Source organism: Crotalus tigris, unplaced genomic scaffold (genome assembly GCF_016545835.1).
Source record: "Crotalus tigris isolate CLP2741 ecotype Arizona unplaced genomic scaffold, ASM1654583v1 scf7180000018097.2503214, whole genome shotgun sequence".
Taxonomy (NCBI): Eukaryota; Metazoa; Chordata; class Lepidosauria; order Squamata; family Viperidae; genus Crotalus; species Crotalus tigris.
Genome location: NW_024096820.1, coordinates 670,708 through 686,887, shown reverse-complemented (window position 1 = coordinate 686,887; position 16,180 = coordinate 670,708). Strand labels below are relative to the sequence as shown.

General features: G+C 47.6%; 1 protein-coding gene across 2 annotated transcripts; it reads left to right on the top strand.

The window, feature by feature from the left end:
• Positions 1-240: 240 nt before the first annotated feature.
• On the top strand, positions 241-12,655 carry MXD4 (MAX dimerization protein 4). Of its 2 annotated transcripts, none has more exons than XM_039347637.1 (6): positions 241-402; positions 499-589; positions 2,801-2,830; positions 6,369-6,471; positions 8,451-8,610; positions 9,209-12,655. In XM_039347637.1, exons 1-6 carry the CDS (start codon positions 339-341, stop codon positions 9,349-9,351), a joined length of 591 nt encoding a protein of 196 aa, XP_039203571.1. In that variant the 5' UTR covers positions 241-338; the 3' UTR covers positions 9,352-12,655. The 2 variants fall into 2 exon arrangements, with proteins under 2 accessions (XP_039203571.1, XP_039203570.1); XM_039347636.1 differs by having other exon boundaries at positions 242-402; positions 6,369-6,483.
• Positions 12,656-16,180: the final 3,525 nt, after the last annotated feature.

Here is a 16,180-nt window from a genome sequence, read left to right as displayed (position 1 = left end):
CCCCTGGCGCCCAATCCCGCGGCGCGCCCCGCTTTGCATACGCGAGCCCAGCCAGTCAGCGAGCGCGGGGCCGGGCCACCACGTGCTGTTGCTAAGCTTCGGCTTCGGAGTTGTTGCTATAGCGGCCGGCCTATGAGCGCCCGCGACGGCCGGGGCCGTCCACGCCGTCCGCCTCCGAAGGCGGGCTGAGCGTCCCCGTCCGGGCCGCGATTGGCGGCGCGGCGGCTCCGCCTCCGGCGACTGGCGGGCGCGGCTGCCCGTCGAGCGAGCGACCTGCCAACCGGGGCGGGAGGCGGCGCGCCCGAGGGGAGCCCGAGCAGGCGGCGGCCGAGGCGGCGATGGAGTGGAACTCGCTGCTGATGCTGCTGGAGGCCGCCGAGTACCTGGAGCGGCGCGAGCGGGGTGCGCGGGGGGCTCCGGGGCGGGCGGGGGGGGGTCCGGGCGGGCGAGGGCTGCGGCGGGCCGGGCCTGCCTTGACGCGGCGCTTTCTTCCCGCAGAGGCCGAGCACGGCTACGCCTCCGCGCTGCCCCCCTTCGAGCGGGCCTGCGCCCGGGGGAGGACCGCCGCCAGGAAGGCCCCCGGCAGCCGGTGAGTGGGCGGGGGAGGCCGCCGCCATCTTCCACCGCCCCCCGCGGGGCTCTCTCCCTCCCGGCGCCGCCGCCACGTCGCCCGGGCAGCCCGGCCCGCGCCGCCCTCCGGCCCTGGCCAGGAGGCCTCCCGGGCTGAGCGGGGCGAGGGAGGCGGGCGCCGCACGCGAGGCTGCTAGACGGGCAGGGGGCGCCCGGGAGGGCTCTGCGGGAGAGGGAGGGGGGTCCCCAGGGGCGCTTTTTCACCCCCCGAAAGTCAGCCGAGGAGCCGCTTCCGTGGCCGAGCCCTGCGGGGAGGGAGGGGGGGAGGGGAGATCCGTCCCTGAAAGGAAGCGAGCGCCGGGCCGGGTGGGGCCCCGGCCGCTCCTCCTCTCGCCCTGCCTGCCTGCCTGGGCCGCCTTGCTCCGGCCGGGACGGGAACGGAGGAAGAGGCGAGCTCGTCCCGCGAAGGCCCGGCTTGCCTTCCTCCCCCACCAGCAGCCTGCCCGGGAGGGGACCGGCCCAAATAGCCGCGCGCCCCCCGCCTGGCCGCCCCGGGGGGCGTTTGGCCCTGGAGCCCAGTCCCCGCTTTCTCCCCCCTCCCGGCAAGGGAGGCAGGTGGGCCGCCTGGGTGACAGGAGGCCGTGCGAGGCTGTCCGAGCCTGGGGAGGGGGGCCCGAGTGCTTCCCTTGCGGGAGAGAACAGCCTCCTTGGAGCCCACTGTACCTGTGGCCGGCCAAGGCAGCACCGGGCGGGCCCAAAGGAGCCCCGGTTCCAGGGCCAGAGGAGGCCCTGCCGAGGCCTGGACTGCAGCCCCAGAGGGCAGAGGGGAAGTGGAGCCAGCCCCACCGGCCGGAGGGAACCACTTCCAGATCCGATCCGAAGAAGCTGGCGGCCCTGTTACGGTGCCTGGCCAGCTCGGCGGGAGCAGACGGCACTCGGGACCCTGCTGTCCTACAGTCGTGGCCCAATCCAGCCGGTGCACGGCTGGCCCGGCCCGGTCCGGTCCTGTGTTCCCTGCTGACTGCACCCAATTGAACGTAGGAGTGCCCTAAAGTGGATCTCGTGATCCCCGACTCGGTTCTCAGCCCTGTTTTGATGTCTCTGTTCTGAAAATAGCGACGGGTTGCTTAACTGTGTTGTATAAAACATGGCCTGTTAAAACCAGACATCTCGTGGTGTGTGAAACCAGATTTTTATCTCCAGGTGCTGTGCCAGATCTGTGGAGAATAGTTGCAGGTCCCTCCCAGTGGTGGGATTCAGACAGGTCAACAAGCGGCTCTCTGTGGGGATGCCGCTTCCGGAAGTCCATTCTGGGCCTGCTGGGCAACAAAAAATGAGCTGCCGGTTCTGCCGAAGTGGTGCGAACCGGCTGAATCCCACCATTGGTCCCTCCCCAGGGAGATGCATAGCGGGTAGTATTGGGCACCCCAAATTGAGTCCGCTATTAGCATTGCATATCTGGTACCTTCTCATCCTAAGAAAAGGTTGCCAAATAAGAAGGTGAGCATTTTTTCCCCTCTCTGGCCATGTGACTGAGCCACCAGCCTTTAATGTACAGAGGCTCTTTTGCCTTCGGCTCAGTCTGTTATTTGCGGCTGGCCTATGAAATCACGGCAATTCCCTGCCGAGTGCACTGTGCCAGGGCTGAACGTGTGCGGTATTTTTGCTGTGATACTGTTGGCCCGGTGGTAATTACACTTTTATTCATGGGAATACTTTTTCTCACGTAGATTCCCAAAGGTAAGGATGAGGTAATGTCAGTTTATTCTAAAGGGCCCGTGAGATGGCTTCCTTCCTCAGGATACCGTGACAGTGTCCTATAAGGTTTGCTGTTTGTTGAACTTGCTTCTACATTTAGCTTAAGTTCTTAGGCAGGAGGAGGAAAAACATATCTACTAAGGTAACTGTTTTCTGCCATGGTCCAAGTTCATTTAATCTTCAGTTAGTCCTGTGACTGAGTTTTCTATTACATCCCAACAATCAAATTTCAGTTTGAGATATTACAGAAATTTAATCTGATTCAGGGTTGATCTTAAAACTGTGTTAAACCTGAGAAAAACAAAGAAATCGTGTTCTTTGTGTACTGAGTTAAGTGCCTAAATTCTTTTAAAATAGTTCCTATTAGGAACTTTTAAAACAAATGTTTCTATTTGAGTTAATACACAATATTCTAAAGTACTCCAAGTTAATACATAATATTCTAAAGTATCACATTTTCTGTTTTTAATAGGTCCTCACATAATGAATTAGAAAAACATAGGTAAGTAATAACAGAATTGATAGAGGTATTAATATACACAGATGGCAATTCAGATGTATTGATTGATAATTACTCATTTGCATATTGATAGAATAAAACAATGAAGCTTTTTTAATGGAAATCGGTGAGTTAAATTTATGCAAATTTTACTCATTTGCATATTTATACATACCATTTATATATGGATAATTTTATACGTACATATTTCATCAGGAGTTTGCAGCAAATTTGAAATCTTTTAGGAATTTGTTTTAAAACATCTCTGATTTATATTTCAGTTTCAAATAAAATTACATTTAATAAATTCTGATTTCATTTTAAGGAATTGTAACTGTTTATGGACACATGACTTTTCTGGAAATAGGATTAAATGAATTTATGCTATTTTAAAAGAATTAAGCACACCATTAAGCTGGAAGAGAAAAATGAAAGCAACTTCCCATCCCTAGAAAGTTGAAGAAGAATTGGGTGGTCTGCCGAAATTAACAGTGTAGTACAACCCCTTGAAAGAATGGAAAGCAGAGGTGGACATAAGAAATGCTCTCTGCGAATGAATATAGCATTTATTTGGGGGGCCTTTTCGTGGCTTTTGCAGAATGCTTTCTGCTGCCTGGGCACCTGAATGTGTAGAGACAGCCTGGAACAGATTTACGAAGCAGCAGCCTTGTAAATCTGGGGAAAGGTCTGCCTTCTCTGCCCAAATGCCTCCCTTGAAGAACCTGCAGGCCCTAATTAGCAAAAAGGGGGCTTCCACATGGGTGCCCTTTTATGTCGCTTATTCGTGTGTTACTATCTTTTGTTGATCGCATTGTATAAACATAGTTTTCACATAGATAAAAGATCAATAAAAAGCTGAAATTTTGGCTTGCTGCTGCTAAAGACTTGGAGCATTTATTAAAAAAGGAAAACTTATTTTGGCAAAAATAATGAGCTGAATAAGATACTGTAGATTCAGCTCTCAGTCCATGCCACAAAAGATGGTAGTTTTAATAATGAATATACGCTAAATTATATTAAAATTGAGGAGTGCAGATTTACCACCAGCTTATCAAGTAACTTAGTGGGCGAGCGCCAATGACGTAATAGCCAGCCATCAACACCCCAATCAACATCTAAAAAGCCACACACACAACAGGCACCCTATAAATGCCACACACCCAATAGCCCAAAGCTCCCACACTGCCAGGGGGAACTTCCCCCTCAGGATGGGGACATCGGCACCAGTCCAAAACCTTGGAAGACAAAACCTCTCGTGGGAATGAACCACCCAGATCGGATACTCTATTAAAATTTATTATTGTTTTGTTTTGTTTTGTCATTTTCCTTGTTTGGGAACATTTGTAGTGCTTTCCTTTAGGTAGATTAGCAGTTACAAATTTCATCACTTACTCTTAATTAGAAGGCATAATTAACTAATGAAGTTATTGAGTAATATGTATATTACAAATCTGAAAGAACTTTCTAATTTCCGGTCCCACGTTTAAAATTTGTCTTTGGGATTCACCTGGTGAAGCAGGCCACAGCATGTATCTGCTTAGGGTCAATCTCCACGTTATAGATATTTAAAAGAAATAATGCTGGTAAGGGGAGAGAAGAAGGCCTGTTTCCTCTCCATCCAGCTAACTCCATTTCTTTGCATTGGGACTGCATCCCTGGGCATTGCATTCCACCCTGGTGCTCTGGAGCATATGAAGTGTGAACGGAACATGGGCTTGCAACTTTCCAGGGATGCAGGGTAGCTCCAGACAGAGGACAGCGCCCCTCCCCCCCCTCCGCCCCCCAGTCCTGGAAAAATAGATAGCTGCTATCCAGGAGCCTCGTTCAGACGGAAGCAGCCTGTTTGGAATCCGATCTGAAGCCCAGGCCTGCATGGCTTCAGGCCCTGGAGACTTGGACTGGGAAGGAAAGTGGCAAGGGGAGAAATAGCAGAGGGAAGATCCAGGAAGCAGCCACCCCTCCCGTGGATGTACACTTCAGAGGAATTGGGTTCCACCCTCGCTTCGTACACGGGGACGGACTCTCCAGGTAGGCCCCTGCTGTTTTCTGCATTAGTGGAAACTAACCAGACTAGTCTCTGGCCTTATACCCAAGGACTTTATCACATGAGAATGGTTACATCAGTTCGCCACAAGGCTCCAGGATGTCCTGGTGAATGTAAAAGCCAAGTTTCAGGATCCTGTTACTGACTGTTTTTAAATCACACAAATATATTTGCACTGGAGAAGAACATACTTTAGTTAGGGGCTTCATTTCGCTTTAACATTACCTGAGTTTAAAGGGCAGGCAGACTTACCTGGAAGGAATGGCTTTTCTGGTTTTTCCAATAACTTGGTCTCGGGCTTACAGAAGCTCTGATGAGCACATCTGAATGTAGCCAGGAAGGCACCACTGTTCCCAGGCAGAGCCAGTGGAAGATTTGAGGACCCCAAATAATACTTTTTAGGAGACTGCTGGGAAGATGGGGACCATATCTCAGCTTTTTTGTATCCAACTAACAGGTTTTTTATTTTTTACCAATAACTCCTTGTTTGCATGCTCCATCTTTTGTTACAAGTGAGAAAATAAACATGCTGATGGATTCCTGCATTATTTTGTGTTGTTCTAAATGGCAAATTGTTTCTCCTCCCTCCAAACGGAACTCTTTGGGCTTTGGTGAATGAAAAGAGCACTGTGCCAAAAAAAATCATAGCTCCGTGAAAATACGGATTCAGTCAGTGAGGAAAGAAGATTCCCGTTAGGAAAAGCCTGAACACTAAATGAATCAATACAACAGTTATGTTGAGTAGTGCCCACATTTCAATTCACTCTGGCACACCTCAGCTGTCCTTTGTAGATCCTGGAAAGCTGTGGAACAGCTGAGTCAAAGCTATCCAAAGACCAGATTTTGACTGGAGATGGAGGGAAGAAAGGAAGAGATCTAATAGAATGCCTAGTTTGGAGGAAAGATTGGAGATCCCGTTATTTTTATTTTCTCTGCCTCAAAGAGAATATTGCTAAAAGAAAAACAGAAATAAAAGGAGGAACTTTGTGTATCAGTAGTTAAAATTATTGAATGAGTTACTTGATATTGCGAGGGCGTCGTTCATTTGGGTGCTTCAAGAGCCTGTTGGAAGAAAGAAATAGCAGATCGCTTCCAAGAAAACTGCAGGGATTCCCTCACCAGGAATCGTGCTTGGCCCAAGGGGGTCTTTGATTGTTGGCTTGGCCTTCAGTGTCGACAGACCATTTCCTGATACAACACTGTAGTAGTGTGGTTTGCTTGGATTGATACACTGTGTTGTGTGGATCTTACTCTGGGCTTATAGTTTTAACATATTTGGTGACTCGAACACGCAGGGTGTATTCAGGGCTCCTTTAGTGCCCAGTCAGCCTCTGATGCATCCCCACGGATACTGGAGGAGATCTCTTGCGTGTGGTAGCTGTGAGGCATAAATGCTAGGGAAATATAACTTATTTGCAATTAATACTGTGTGGAAAGTAGGGCAGATTTTGAATGCTAATGACACTAAAGCAAATTTCTAACTCTCGATCGTTCCAGGCGAGCGAAACTACGGCTCTATTTAGAAGAGTTAAAACAGCTGGTCCCTTTAGGAGCCGAGAGCACGAGGCACACCACCCTCAGCCTGCTGAAAAGAGCCAAGGTACACATCAAGGTAAATCAGAAAGAGGCCTAAATCATTGTGGGAAACACCTGCTGTATAGCCTTTGGGAGGGACCCGGTCAGCTGGAGTCGCCCGCTACTCAGAGTACTGTGAAATGCTGGTAGGATCACCTTTTTACACACCCTTTTTGTGTCCAGGGCAGAGGCTGTATAGGGCCTCGCAGGAGTATATAAGAAGAGGTTTTAACTCCAGCCTTGACCGCTGGTCTCCTTTGTTTCTTCTGATTGTTTCAGACTTTGGCTCAAATTATAATTTTTTTCAACTTCGAAAAATGTTGCTGAAATAGCTTGGGAATTGCACAATCTCATTTATAAACCGGTCTTGAAGGTTTTTTTTAAACTTCTCAGTTCCCCCAACTCCTCCGGAGACTTTATGCTATGGCTGCCCATACCCTTCAGGAACGGGCAAAGCGTTGCCCTGCCACCACAAAAGCCGAGGCTTGTGCCGTTGGGGTCCCAAACACACCCAAGTAAGTCTCACAAAAGAAGCCCTCTGGAGCCACCCTGTGCTTCACCGCCTAGGGCAGGGGTAGGCAACCTTGGCTCTTTTATGCTGGCTCAGGAATTCTGGGAGTTGAAGTCCACAAGTCATAAAAAAGCCAAGGTTGCCTACCCCTGCCCTGGGGGCTATCAGAGCAGCGTGCGCCCACAACTTGGAGTATATAAAATGGGAAGAAGTCACATTTTAAAATATATACGTTCTTGCTTTCCTTAGCCACAAATGAACAGGGAGACTTCTAGATAATGGCTTTGATATGTAGGAAACAAAAGCATTCCCCCCCTTTTGTTTTTTGTTTTTTCTTAACATAACATGCCTGCCAGATCACTGTGACTTATTTCAAGTGGTTTTAAAAACCCTTGATTTACAACTAGAGGTGGACTCAGCCCGCAAATTACCTGCCCTTGTTTGAATGACCTGTAACCAGACCTTCAGTGCAGAACATCTGCAGGAGAGCCTGATATTCCCATAGAGAAGAATTGGCAAGAAGAGTCAAAGACTCCCTGGAGTCCAAAGTTATGTTTACCTTAGTGGGGATGGAGATGAGGCCAAAGGTAGCTGAAAGAGAGGATTAAGGGCTCATTTTTCACCTGGTTCTCCTCTGGCGCAAATGGATTTAGATGGACGTTGCAGCAGAGGCTGTGCCGGCCTCGGACGCCCCTGCACCATTCAGAAACATCCATTTTAACTAACAGGAAAAGGGTTCTGAGTTACAATCTCAACTTACCCACAGCGAGTTGTTTGTAACACCCACTTTGTACTCAACTAAATGCTTTTCCTTTCTTTGGGACTACCTCCTGGAGAACTGTAAAGTCGGTTGCTTTTTAAGCTGTGATTTTTTGTTTGTTTGCTTACATGGTTCCATATCCGTTTAATCATTCTGTTTGACAGACTGTTACGATATCCTACAGCAGTGTTTCTCAACCTTGACCATTTTAAGGCATGTGGACATCAACTCCCAGAATTCCACAGCCAGCATTGCTGGCTGTGGAATTCTGGGAGTTGGTCCACATGCCTTAAAATGCTCAAGGTTGAGAAACACTGTCCTACAGCTTTATGTGTGCACGAACCCAACCAGGGATTGTTGTTCAGGAAAGAGAGTCTTTTTGGGGGAACAAGGTTAATTGGGATTATTTTCCCCGTTGTTAGTAGCAGCAGGGATTCGGTTCATTTCTGTAGAAATAGTTGGGGGAGCAAGTATTTGGAGCCCCTCCCTTCTCCGCCCCCCACCTCCACCCCCACTATCCTAATCAGGGCTGCTGGGAAAAGTCTCCAGCTTCCTTGCCTACCACCACCCTTTGCAAGAAAAGTGGCAGCTACTATATCACCCCTGTGGGGATAGTCTGGACCTTGCAGTCCTCTTCAGGATCGCTTCCCTGCAATCCGGGGGCCAATCAGATGCGAGCAGAAGATTATTTTCTTTGTTAAGCAGATGGGTCTCATTGATTTTGGGTCTGTAGAAATTGGAAGAACAGGATCGGAAAGCTCTGAACATTAAAGAACAACTGCAGCGAGAACATCGGTACCTCAAGCGTAGATTGGAACAGCTCTCCGTGCAGGGCCTGGAGCGAGTCCGCACAGACAGCCTCGGATCGACGATATCGACGGATTCGGAGCAAGGTAGGCAGTTCGAATTCTGAGATCTCCCATCTAAAAGTATCCACACTTGAAACGCACCAACAGGTGCAGAGTGTGCAGCAGGAAGACTCAAGGCCATTCAAAGCTACCCAACTTCTTTTTGAAAAACAAAATTTCAATAACAATTTGTGATGGGCTGGAAAAACAAATTTAATTAGCAGTTAGAGAGAAAACCGGTTGCTGCAGAGAAGAATGAAGCCTTAATGTCAGAGGTCCAAAGCGTCAAGATTCAGCGTGTTCTTTGCAAAACAAACGACAGCTCAGGCCGTAAGCCACGTCTTGTTCCAATCCAATTTGAGGTAATCCTGCAACAATTGCCATGTTAATGTTGGACAGTGTCCCAGGACCTACTGAGGTGATTGTTGCATTGTTACTATTATTGTGCAGAATGAATACTGGACTTTATTCCGGGTTACTAAAGGTAAGAGTTAGTTTGAAAAGTTGGAGTTACCCTTTAAGTGCATTTATTGCAAGCGGAAACTCCTTTGTACACATATCCTAAGCCAGGAATGTCCAGTCTTGGCAACGTTGAGACTTACGGTCTTCAACTCTGACGCTTCCCTCCTCTTCCCCCGTGTAGAGGTGGACATTGAAGGACTGGGCTTCACCCCGGCCGAGATGGACAGCAGCGGGAGCGGCAGCGACGCAGAAGACAGCTTGCAAGGCAGCTCGAGCGACAGCGGCTACGCCCGGCCCCACAGACGCCACGCCCGGCTCCTGTAGCCTCCGCCCCAGCGGCCGGCGCCCGGATCTCCCGCCGGAAGCCCTCCCCCCCCCAGAGGTGCCATCGACCGCCGCTCTTCAGAAAGCGCCCCTGGGGAGGAAGCCTCTGCCTGGGGTTCCCTAGCCTGTCGATAATACCACCGTAGAAATCCGGGTTTGGGGATGTTGTAGATAAAAAGTTTGGGTTAAAAGAAGTTCCTTCGCCTGCCCCTAATGCAAGCGGTCACTCATAGAGTGGCTCGGTCGATCTCTCCCAGAAGTTTAGCCCTTCCGCTTTTGAATAAATTACTTGGACCCATTTTGATAAATTGTTCTAGGTATTAAAATACGAAGGGACGCTGCCTGGAAACTTTCATGTAAAGTTTAAGAACGTGGCTTGGCAAGCGAGTGGGCACCAGACCTTTATCCCCGCACACCTCAGCCGACGTCACTAACCCAAACTGCAAAAATTCCCTTTTGTGCGCATTGTCCCACTCGCAGCTGCTTTGGATTTTTCGAAAAGGAAAAGATGAAGCCGTCAAAGCAGGCTGCCATTTTTAAGAGTAGTTTTGCAAAGACTGCCACGGTTGACTCATTTTGGTCGTTTTGAGACGGCGTATCCGCCACTGATCCCTAAGGAGGAGGAGGAGGGTGTGTGGCTGTTCTCTAGAAGAAGTTGGAGCAGGTGACCTGCAACAACACACCAGCTCCCCCTGTTGCGTAGCAGCTCCTTCCGGCTATTCTCGCAGCGTCCTCCTGGCGGCTCCGATAGGGAAAAGGGCTGGGCAGGATGGATTCCTGGTACCCCAAAGAGCCCGGGGCTGTCTCTCCTTGCAGGTTTTTAGCGATAGCTGCACCGCAAAGTCTCCAGCACATCTTCCAGCAACAGCTGCCCATCCACCGCCTCCTCCTCTTCCCCCTCCTCTAGATGTCCAGACGGGGTCCCCACTTTCTCAGAACCGTTCATGGATCGGACGGGCTGACTTGTCTGCCAGGAAAGCAGGGAAATCCCAAGAAGTTTCAGGGCAAGGAAGGAGCCAGATAGGCAGAGGGGGGGGGGCTTTGCTTGCATTTGACCAAGGACCCTGGGGTCCCACGGCTTCCCTCCCCTTGCAGGCAGAAAGCTCCCGTACCGAGGAAGGCTTGGTGGGAGCTCTTGGCTTCATGGACCGGGTGACAGGCAGCCCTCGGCTTATCGCCGTGATGTGACCAGCCTCTTTTGTGAACAGCTGCCATAATCCTTAAAAGCAGTTGTTAAATGAACCAGTCAGTAGCTATGGGCACAGTGTCCCCCCCCCCTCAAAAGAAAGCAAGTAAGTGCTACTTTTTGACAAAGCAGTCTTAAAATAGAGGTTATTCACCAAGGGATGCTGCAAACAGACATAAATGCACTGGTGTTGCTGGGCACCCAAAATTTGGTCATGTGACTGCAAGGGGGGGGGCCCACAGATTGGAAATTAAAATCTGGATCTTAAGTAGCCTCTAGATGGGTCCATCGTAACTGAACTGTGACTGCTCTTTAAGTAGATTATACATTAAATATTTCAGTATTTTTATTGGAGGATTTTGAATCGCATGACCCCGGGTGGGATAATTGAAGCAGCGTTGTTTGCTCAATTTTGTGTTGTTTCTCTTATGTGGAGTTGCCAATAAACTTAAAGGAAAGTTTAGCTTTAAATTTCAGTATTGATACTGTGATTTATATGCTATACTGGCAGTTTTCAAAATAACAAAACGCTCTTAAGATTGCCTCATTCGTTTAGCATTCATCCAGCTTTTTAGAATGTAGTTACTCCTCTTGTAGCAATATTGCAAAGTTGTAATTGAAAGCAGTTTAAGCTTAGTGAAGTAATTAGTCTGGCTTACTGATAATTAAAAATGGACCAATTTTTGCATTTGAAAAAGGTCTTTTTTTAAAAAAAAAGTGATAAAAAGCTATATACTCTCTAGCAACTGGTTTATTTCCTATAGGTATATTTCCTATAAAATAGTCTGTATTGTATTTTCCTAATTCTTCTGAACTACTTAACTAGAGAAAGGAGATATTGAGCCCAACCAGAGTCTCAGGGACTCTTCATGCTTATCATATAGTGCCTTGTTAACAATTTCCTTCCTTCTTTCCTTCCTCCCTCCCTCCCTCCAAGTCAGAATTCTTGGCGGTGTCATTTTGCCTCAGATGAAATAGCTTATTTTACCTTTCCGCAGATGGGAAAAAAAGCCCCCATTCCCATAATTCCCCATCCCTCCCCCCTGTTAATGGAATGCGTAATGCTTGTGCCTCTTGGAGAAGGGGGGGGGGGCACAAGAAACTCCGTGCTCCCTGCTCCAGAAATTGGTATCCTTCCACACAAGAGTTCAGTCAATCATGGCGGTTTAAATGGATGGATGGATGGATCCAGTTTGGATGCGCCCCGGTGGCCCCAGAGGGAAAAGGCCGGGGCCAGCTGAGGAGCTTGACTCCTGGGCGGGGCCTGCTCTTGAACCCGGGGCAGGTTGCAGGATCAATTCAGTGCCTTTGGCTATTAAAATCCAAAACTACAATTATGTGCTTTTCCGCATTGAACGTTTTTAATCTTAAACAAAAGTACAGCCTGCTAGAATGGATGGAATTAACATGGTTGGTTTCTTTATGTTTTTCCCTTCGGTGCTACAATACAGAAAATTAGGAATTCAGTTCTGGCAGCTCACGACGACTCTTGGTTTGCTTCTGAGTAGCCTCTGAGTCGTCCTCAAGAATATAATGGATTAAATTACCTTTTGTAGCCATCCCTCCTTTATCCGGGAGGAGAGCTGTAAGGCTATTTCTGGCAGCTGCATTTAAGATTAATAAAATCTGTTACGTTACTTTGCTATTTTTTAGCATTATGAGTATGCTAAACTCATTGTATATTTCTAAAGTCCCCATGGGGAAGGGTATACAGCAATATAAGGATTGTGTGTGGCTGATTAAAAAAAAACAGCATTAGTTACTAATTCCTTTTGATTATTTTTGTTCCAATTTCCAAATCAGTGGTTTTTCTTCTAGAGGCTTTAATAACCATTAATAGGGGAAATTGCTAGTAATGTTAGTTTCCTATTACAATATAATGAATTTACTCATGGCTTTTAGAATGTTTGTTTCATGAAAAGCAATTCTTGCACAGAACTTTCCTACCGGAAAAAAAATATGGGAGAATGGAAAAGAGACTTTGTGAAAAACATCATTGACTTTCTGCCATTCTGATGTTTTTAAAAACGTTTAATGAACTCTTCCATCCTGGGTATCAGTGGCTTTGTAAATCTTTTATATTTTCAATAAAGATTATTCAATATTCTGAGCTGCAAAGTGGTTTCTGGTTTTCACTTAGTCATTGCTGCTCTGGCCGATGCTTCAGGGACCCGGCCCCGTTAGCAAACCCCACTCCTGTTTGAACGTTAACACATTCCACCACAGAGCAGATACGGGTGTAAATTCTGCACGCAAGGAGGACTGTTGAGAACAGTTTACGTTAAAGCTAGTTGTATAGATTAAGAATTGTCTGCTGGATCATTTAATTAAGGAAGATGCTGAATGTTAAATCAATCTTACTTTTAAAAAACACAAAATAGATACCAACGCAGGAACAAAAATCATTTAGCAGAGTATACAATATAAAAAGCATGCCGACAGGAATTTGCTGGATCTGTATTTTGTTTCGGGCAGTTGAGATGTGATTTGGCAGTGAAGACATTGGTGGATTGCCGTGATCAGATGACCCTCTGCTTGCCTTTGGATTGACAGGTGCCAGCACTAACTGCAGGGAGACAGGACCTGTTAGATCAGCCCACCCAGGGGATCGATGGACCCCATCAAGTTCTGGGAGTTTTCAGCTTCCCTGAAGGATCCGGTGGCTGGTTCGGTCCGATTGCTCCCCGCAGGGGGTGGATTGACTGGGCCAAGGATCCCTCTGCTCCTACGCAGCCTCTCCCTGTGTGCCGGTCCTAAGGCGGACCTTGGTTGAGGTGGGGTGATTCAAGGCATGGAAGTGCCAGGAGAGCTGCTGGGAGCCCCACTGGAGGGAGAGCCGAAGTGAGTCTGACACCCCCCCCCCATTTTAGCCCTTGCCTTGTGCCCTTAAGGGCAGCGGGATGTCTTCCTCCGCCCTTGTTGCGTCTGCTGATCAGAGTGGCCCCATCTCTGCGCGGTACGGAGGGAACCCTGGAATCCGCTGGGCTGTCTGATGGATAAAGTCACTTCACCAAACTAACCATTTTGTTAGACATTTTTTTCAAATTTTATTTGAACAATCAACCAGTCGGACAGCTTGCCGCCTCCAGAAGTTGTGGGTGCTCCATCACTGGAGGCTCTTAAGAAGAGATGGGACGGCCACTTGTCCAGAATGGCTATAGGGTCTCCTGCTTGAGCAGGGGGTTGGACTAGAAGACCTCCAAGGTCCCGCCCAGCTCCATTCTGATTGACTGATTGCTTTGCTCCAGTCTAGACTCTTAACTGGGCAGGGCAGGTCAAGGTTGTCCAGGACAGGGCCTGGGGGGGGTACCCCAAGAAAAGGGACGGGCCCTGGGGCAGCTTGGCCACCTGTTTATTGGGTCTAGACCAGGGGTAGGCAACCTTGGCTCTTTTATGACTCATGGACTTCAACTCCCAGAATTCCTGAGCCCTGGCTCAGGAATTCTGGGAGTTGAAGTCCATGAGTCATAAAAGAGCCAAGGTTGCCTACCCCTGGTCTAGACCACTCCAAGGGGGGGGGAGGCTAACAAACGCAAGCAGTACTGTTTCTTAATTTCTGTTAAGGATTTTAATCAAAAGATAAAAACAAACAAGAACCAATGTAAAGTTTCTTAAAAGGAGGGGGGGAGAAAAAGAGAAAAAAAGCCATGTGAAAGTACATGTCATATCTAAAATCACAAAAAATCCAGAGCAATGTTTAAATTCATAGCGCACTTTTGGGAATAATTTGACCCCCGATGCCTAGAATAGCATTTTCTCACAAGTCGACATTGGGAGGTGGGAATAAAACCTCTTTTCACAGCCACACTTGTTAAAGTAATACCATGTGTAACGGTTCCTTAAATAAAGCTGAAAATGGTTGTAAATAATAGAGAATGAATGCAGGGCATTAAAATTTGAAAAGCAAATAAAGTATACTTAAGATTAAGGGTAAACCATAACAATAGAAGACTTCTTATCATCTTCTTTATTCCCCCCTTTATTGATATTATTATGAACATCGTTATTCTGTTGCTTTGCAGGTACACTGAGAGCTTCTGCACCGGACACAAATTCCTTGTGCTTTGTCTAATCACACACTTAGCCAAATCAAGTATTCAATTCAAATTCATTATGCTGAGTCTTGGTACCTGGCCTGTATCTCCTAGTGCTATTTAATCCAGTGTTTCTCAACCTTGACAATTTTAAGGCATGTGGACTTCAACTCCCAGAATTCCACAGCCAGCAATGCTGGCTGTGGAATTCTGGGAGTTGAAGTCCACATGCCTTAAAATTGTCAAGGTTGAGAAACACTGATTTAATCTAACACTAAGACTACCGTAGTAGCCTCTAGCGAAGAAACCCTTTTGCTTTCACGCATAGTAAATCCATGCTTGGTTTGTGCCCTTTCTTTCTGCAGCCTTACCATTAGGTAATGTTCCATTATGACGGAGGAGGAGGAGGAAAAAAGATACAAAGGAAGAGTGAGTGACCTGAGAAGGAAAAGACAGTGGAAGTCGTGGTTAGATGGAGGTGAGAAGTTTATGGGGCAAAAGAAAACATGTGAGATGGTGGATGGACACATGGAAACAAGGGCGATGCGCAAGGATAATAAAAAACAAAGTCATAAGATCTCCTTTTTTCTTCCTTAAGTTCCTTTGCCCACTAATTATTGCCTTTTGGGGGGGGGCACTTTTCAGAATATAGTTTGCCCTGAACAGGAACAGCATATCAATCGGTGCTTTCTGGGGGGGGGGGGGGAGACAAGAAAAAACTAGAGCAAGGAAAGGTGGGAGACAGCCCTGGAGAGCGACTCAGGTATTCTTGCGTTGTGGTTCTCACATAAAGTGTGATTACAAAGGATGGTCTCTGTTTGTCCTGAAATAGTGATGTTTTCATGAATTCCAGCCCAGGCTCTTCAATGGAAGAGCTCCTCATGAAACTGGTCTTTGCACTGAATTTATTACCCCGAATATTCAGAGGCTGCGGATAACACCAAAAGCTTAGTCGAGAGGAATAAAATTGCAGCTGAAAATTCAGTGGACTGGGGGGGGGGGAGCAAATGGTTGGAAACTCTGCTACAGAAAAATGCAAGTTTAACCTGAATATTTGGGGGGGGGAGACTGCTTTCCTGTTGAATTTTAAACTTTTTTCTTTTTGGTAATGCCTAGGTCATTTATTTATTTGGTCAGGTGCATACAGTGTATGTATACCATATCTATAGAGATAGAGAGAGTGGTGGGATTCAGCTGGTTTGCACTACTTTGGCAGAACCGATAGCTCATTTTTTGTTGCCCAGGCCCAGAACGGACTTCCGGAAGTCGGTTGTTCATCTATTTCAGGGGTAGGCAACCTTGGCTCTTTTATGACTTGTGGACTTCAACTCCCAGAATTCCTGAGCCAGCCATGCTATGCTGGCTCACGAATTCTGGGAGTTGAAGTCCACGAGTCATAAAAGAGCCAAGGTTCCCTACCCCTGACCTATTTGAATCCCACTACTAGATATAGACATACATACCTTATTTATTAAATTGATATGCCACCCATCTCAATCACATATACACACAAAACACACAAATGTCACATGCTCAATTTATTGGGGTGTGGAGGAGTAGAGAGACAGAAAATCCCTCAGAGGGAATGCAATGGAGGCAGGCATCAGCA

Excerpts from the sequence above, each read along its gene's own strand:
- MXD4 (XM_039347636.1), top strand. The coding sequence starts at position 339 with ATGGAGTGGAACTCGCTGCTGATGCTGCTGGAGGCCGCCGAGTACCTG. Across the intron at positions 403-498 it reads CCTGGAGCGGCGCGAGCGGG|AGGCCGAGCACGGCTACGCC; the intron begins GTGCGCGGGGGG and ends TTCTTCCCGCAG. Across the intron at positions 2,831-6,368 it reads AATGAATTAGAAAAACATAG|GCGAGCGAAACTACGGCTCT; the intron begins GTAAGTAATAAC and ends CGATCGTTCCAG.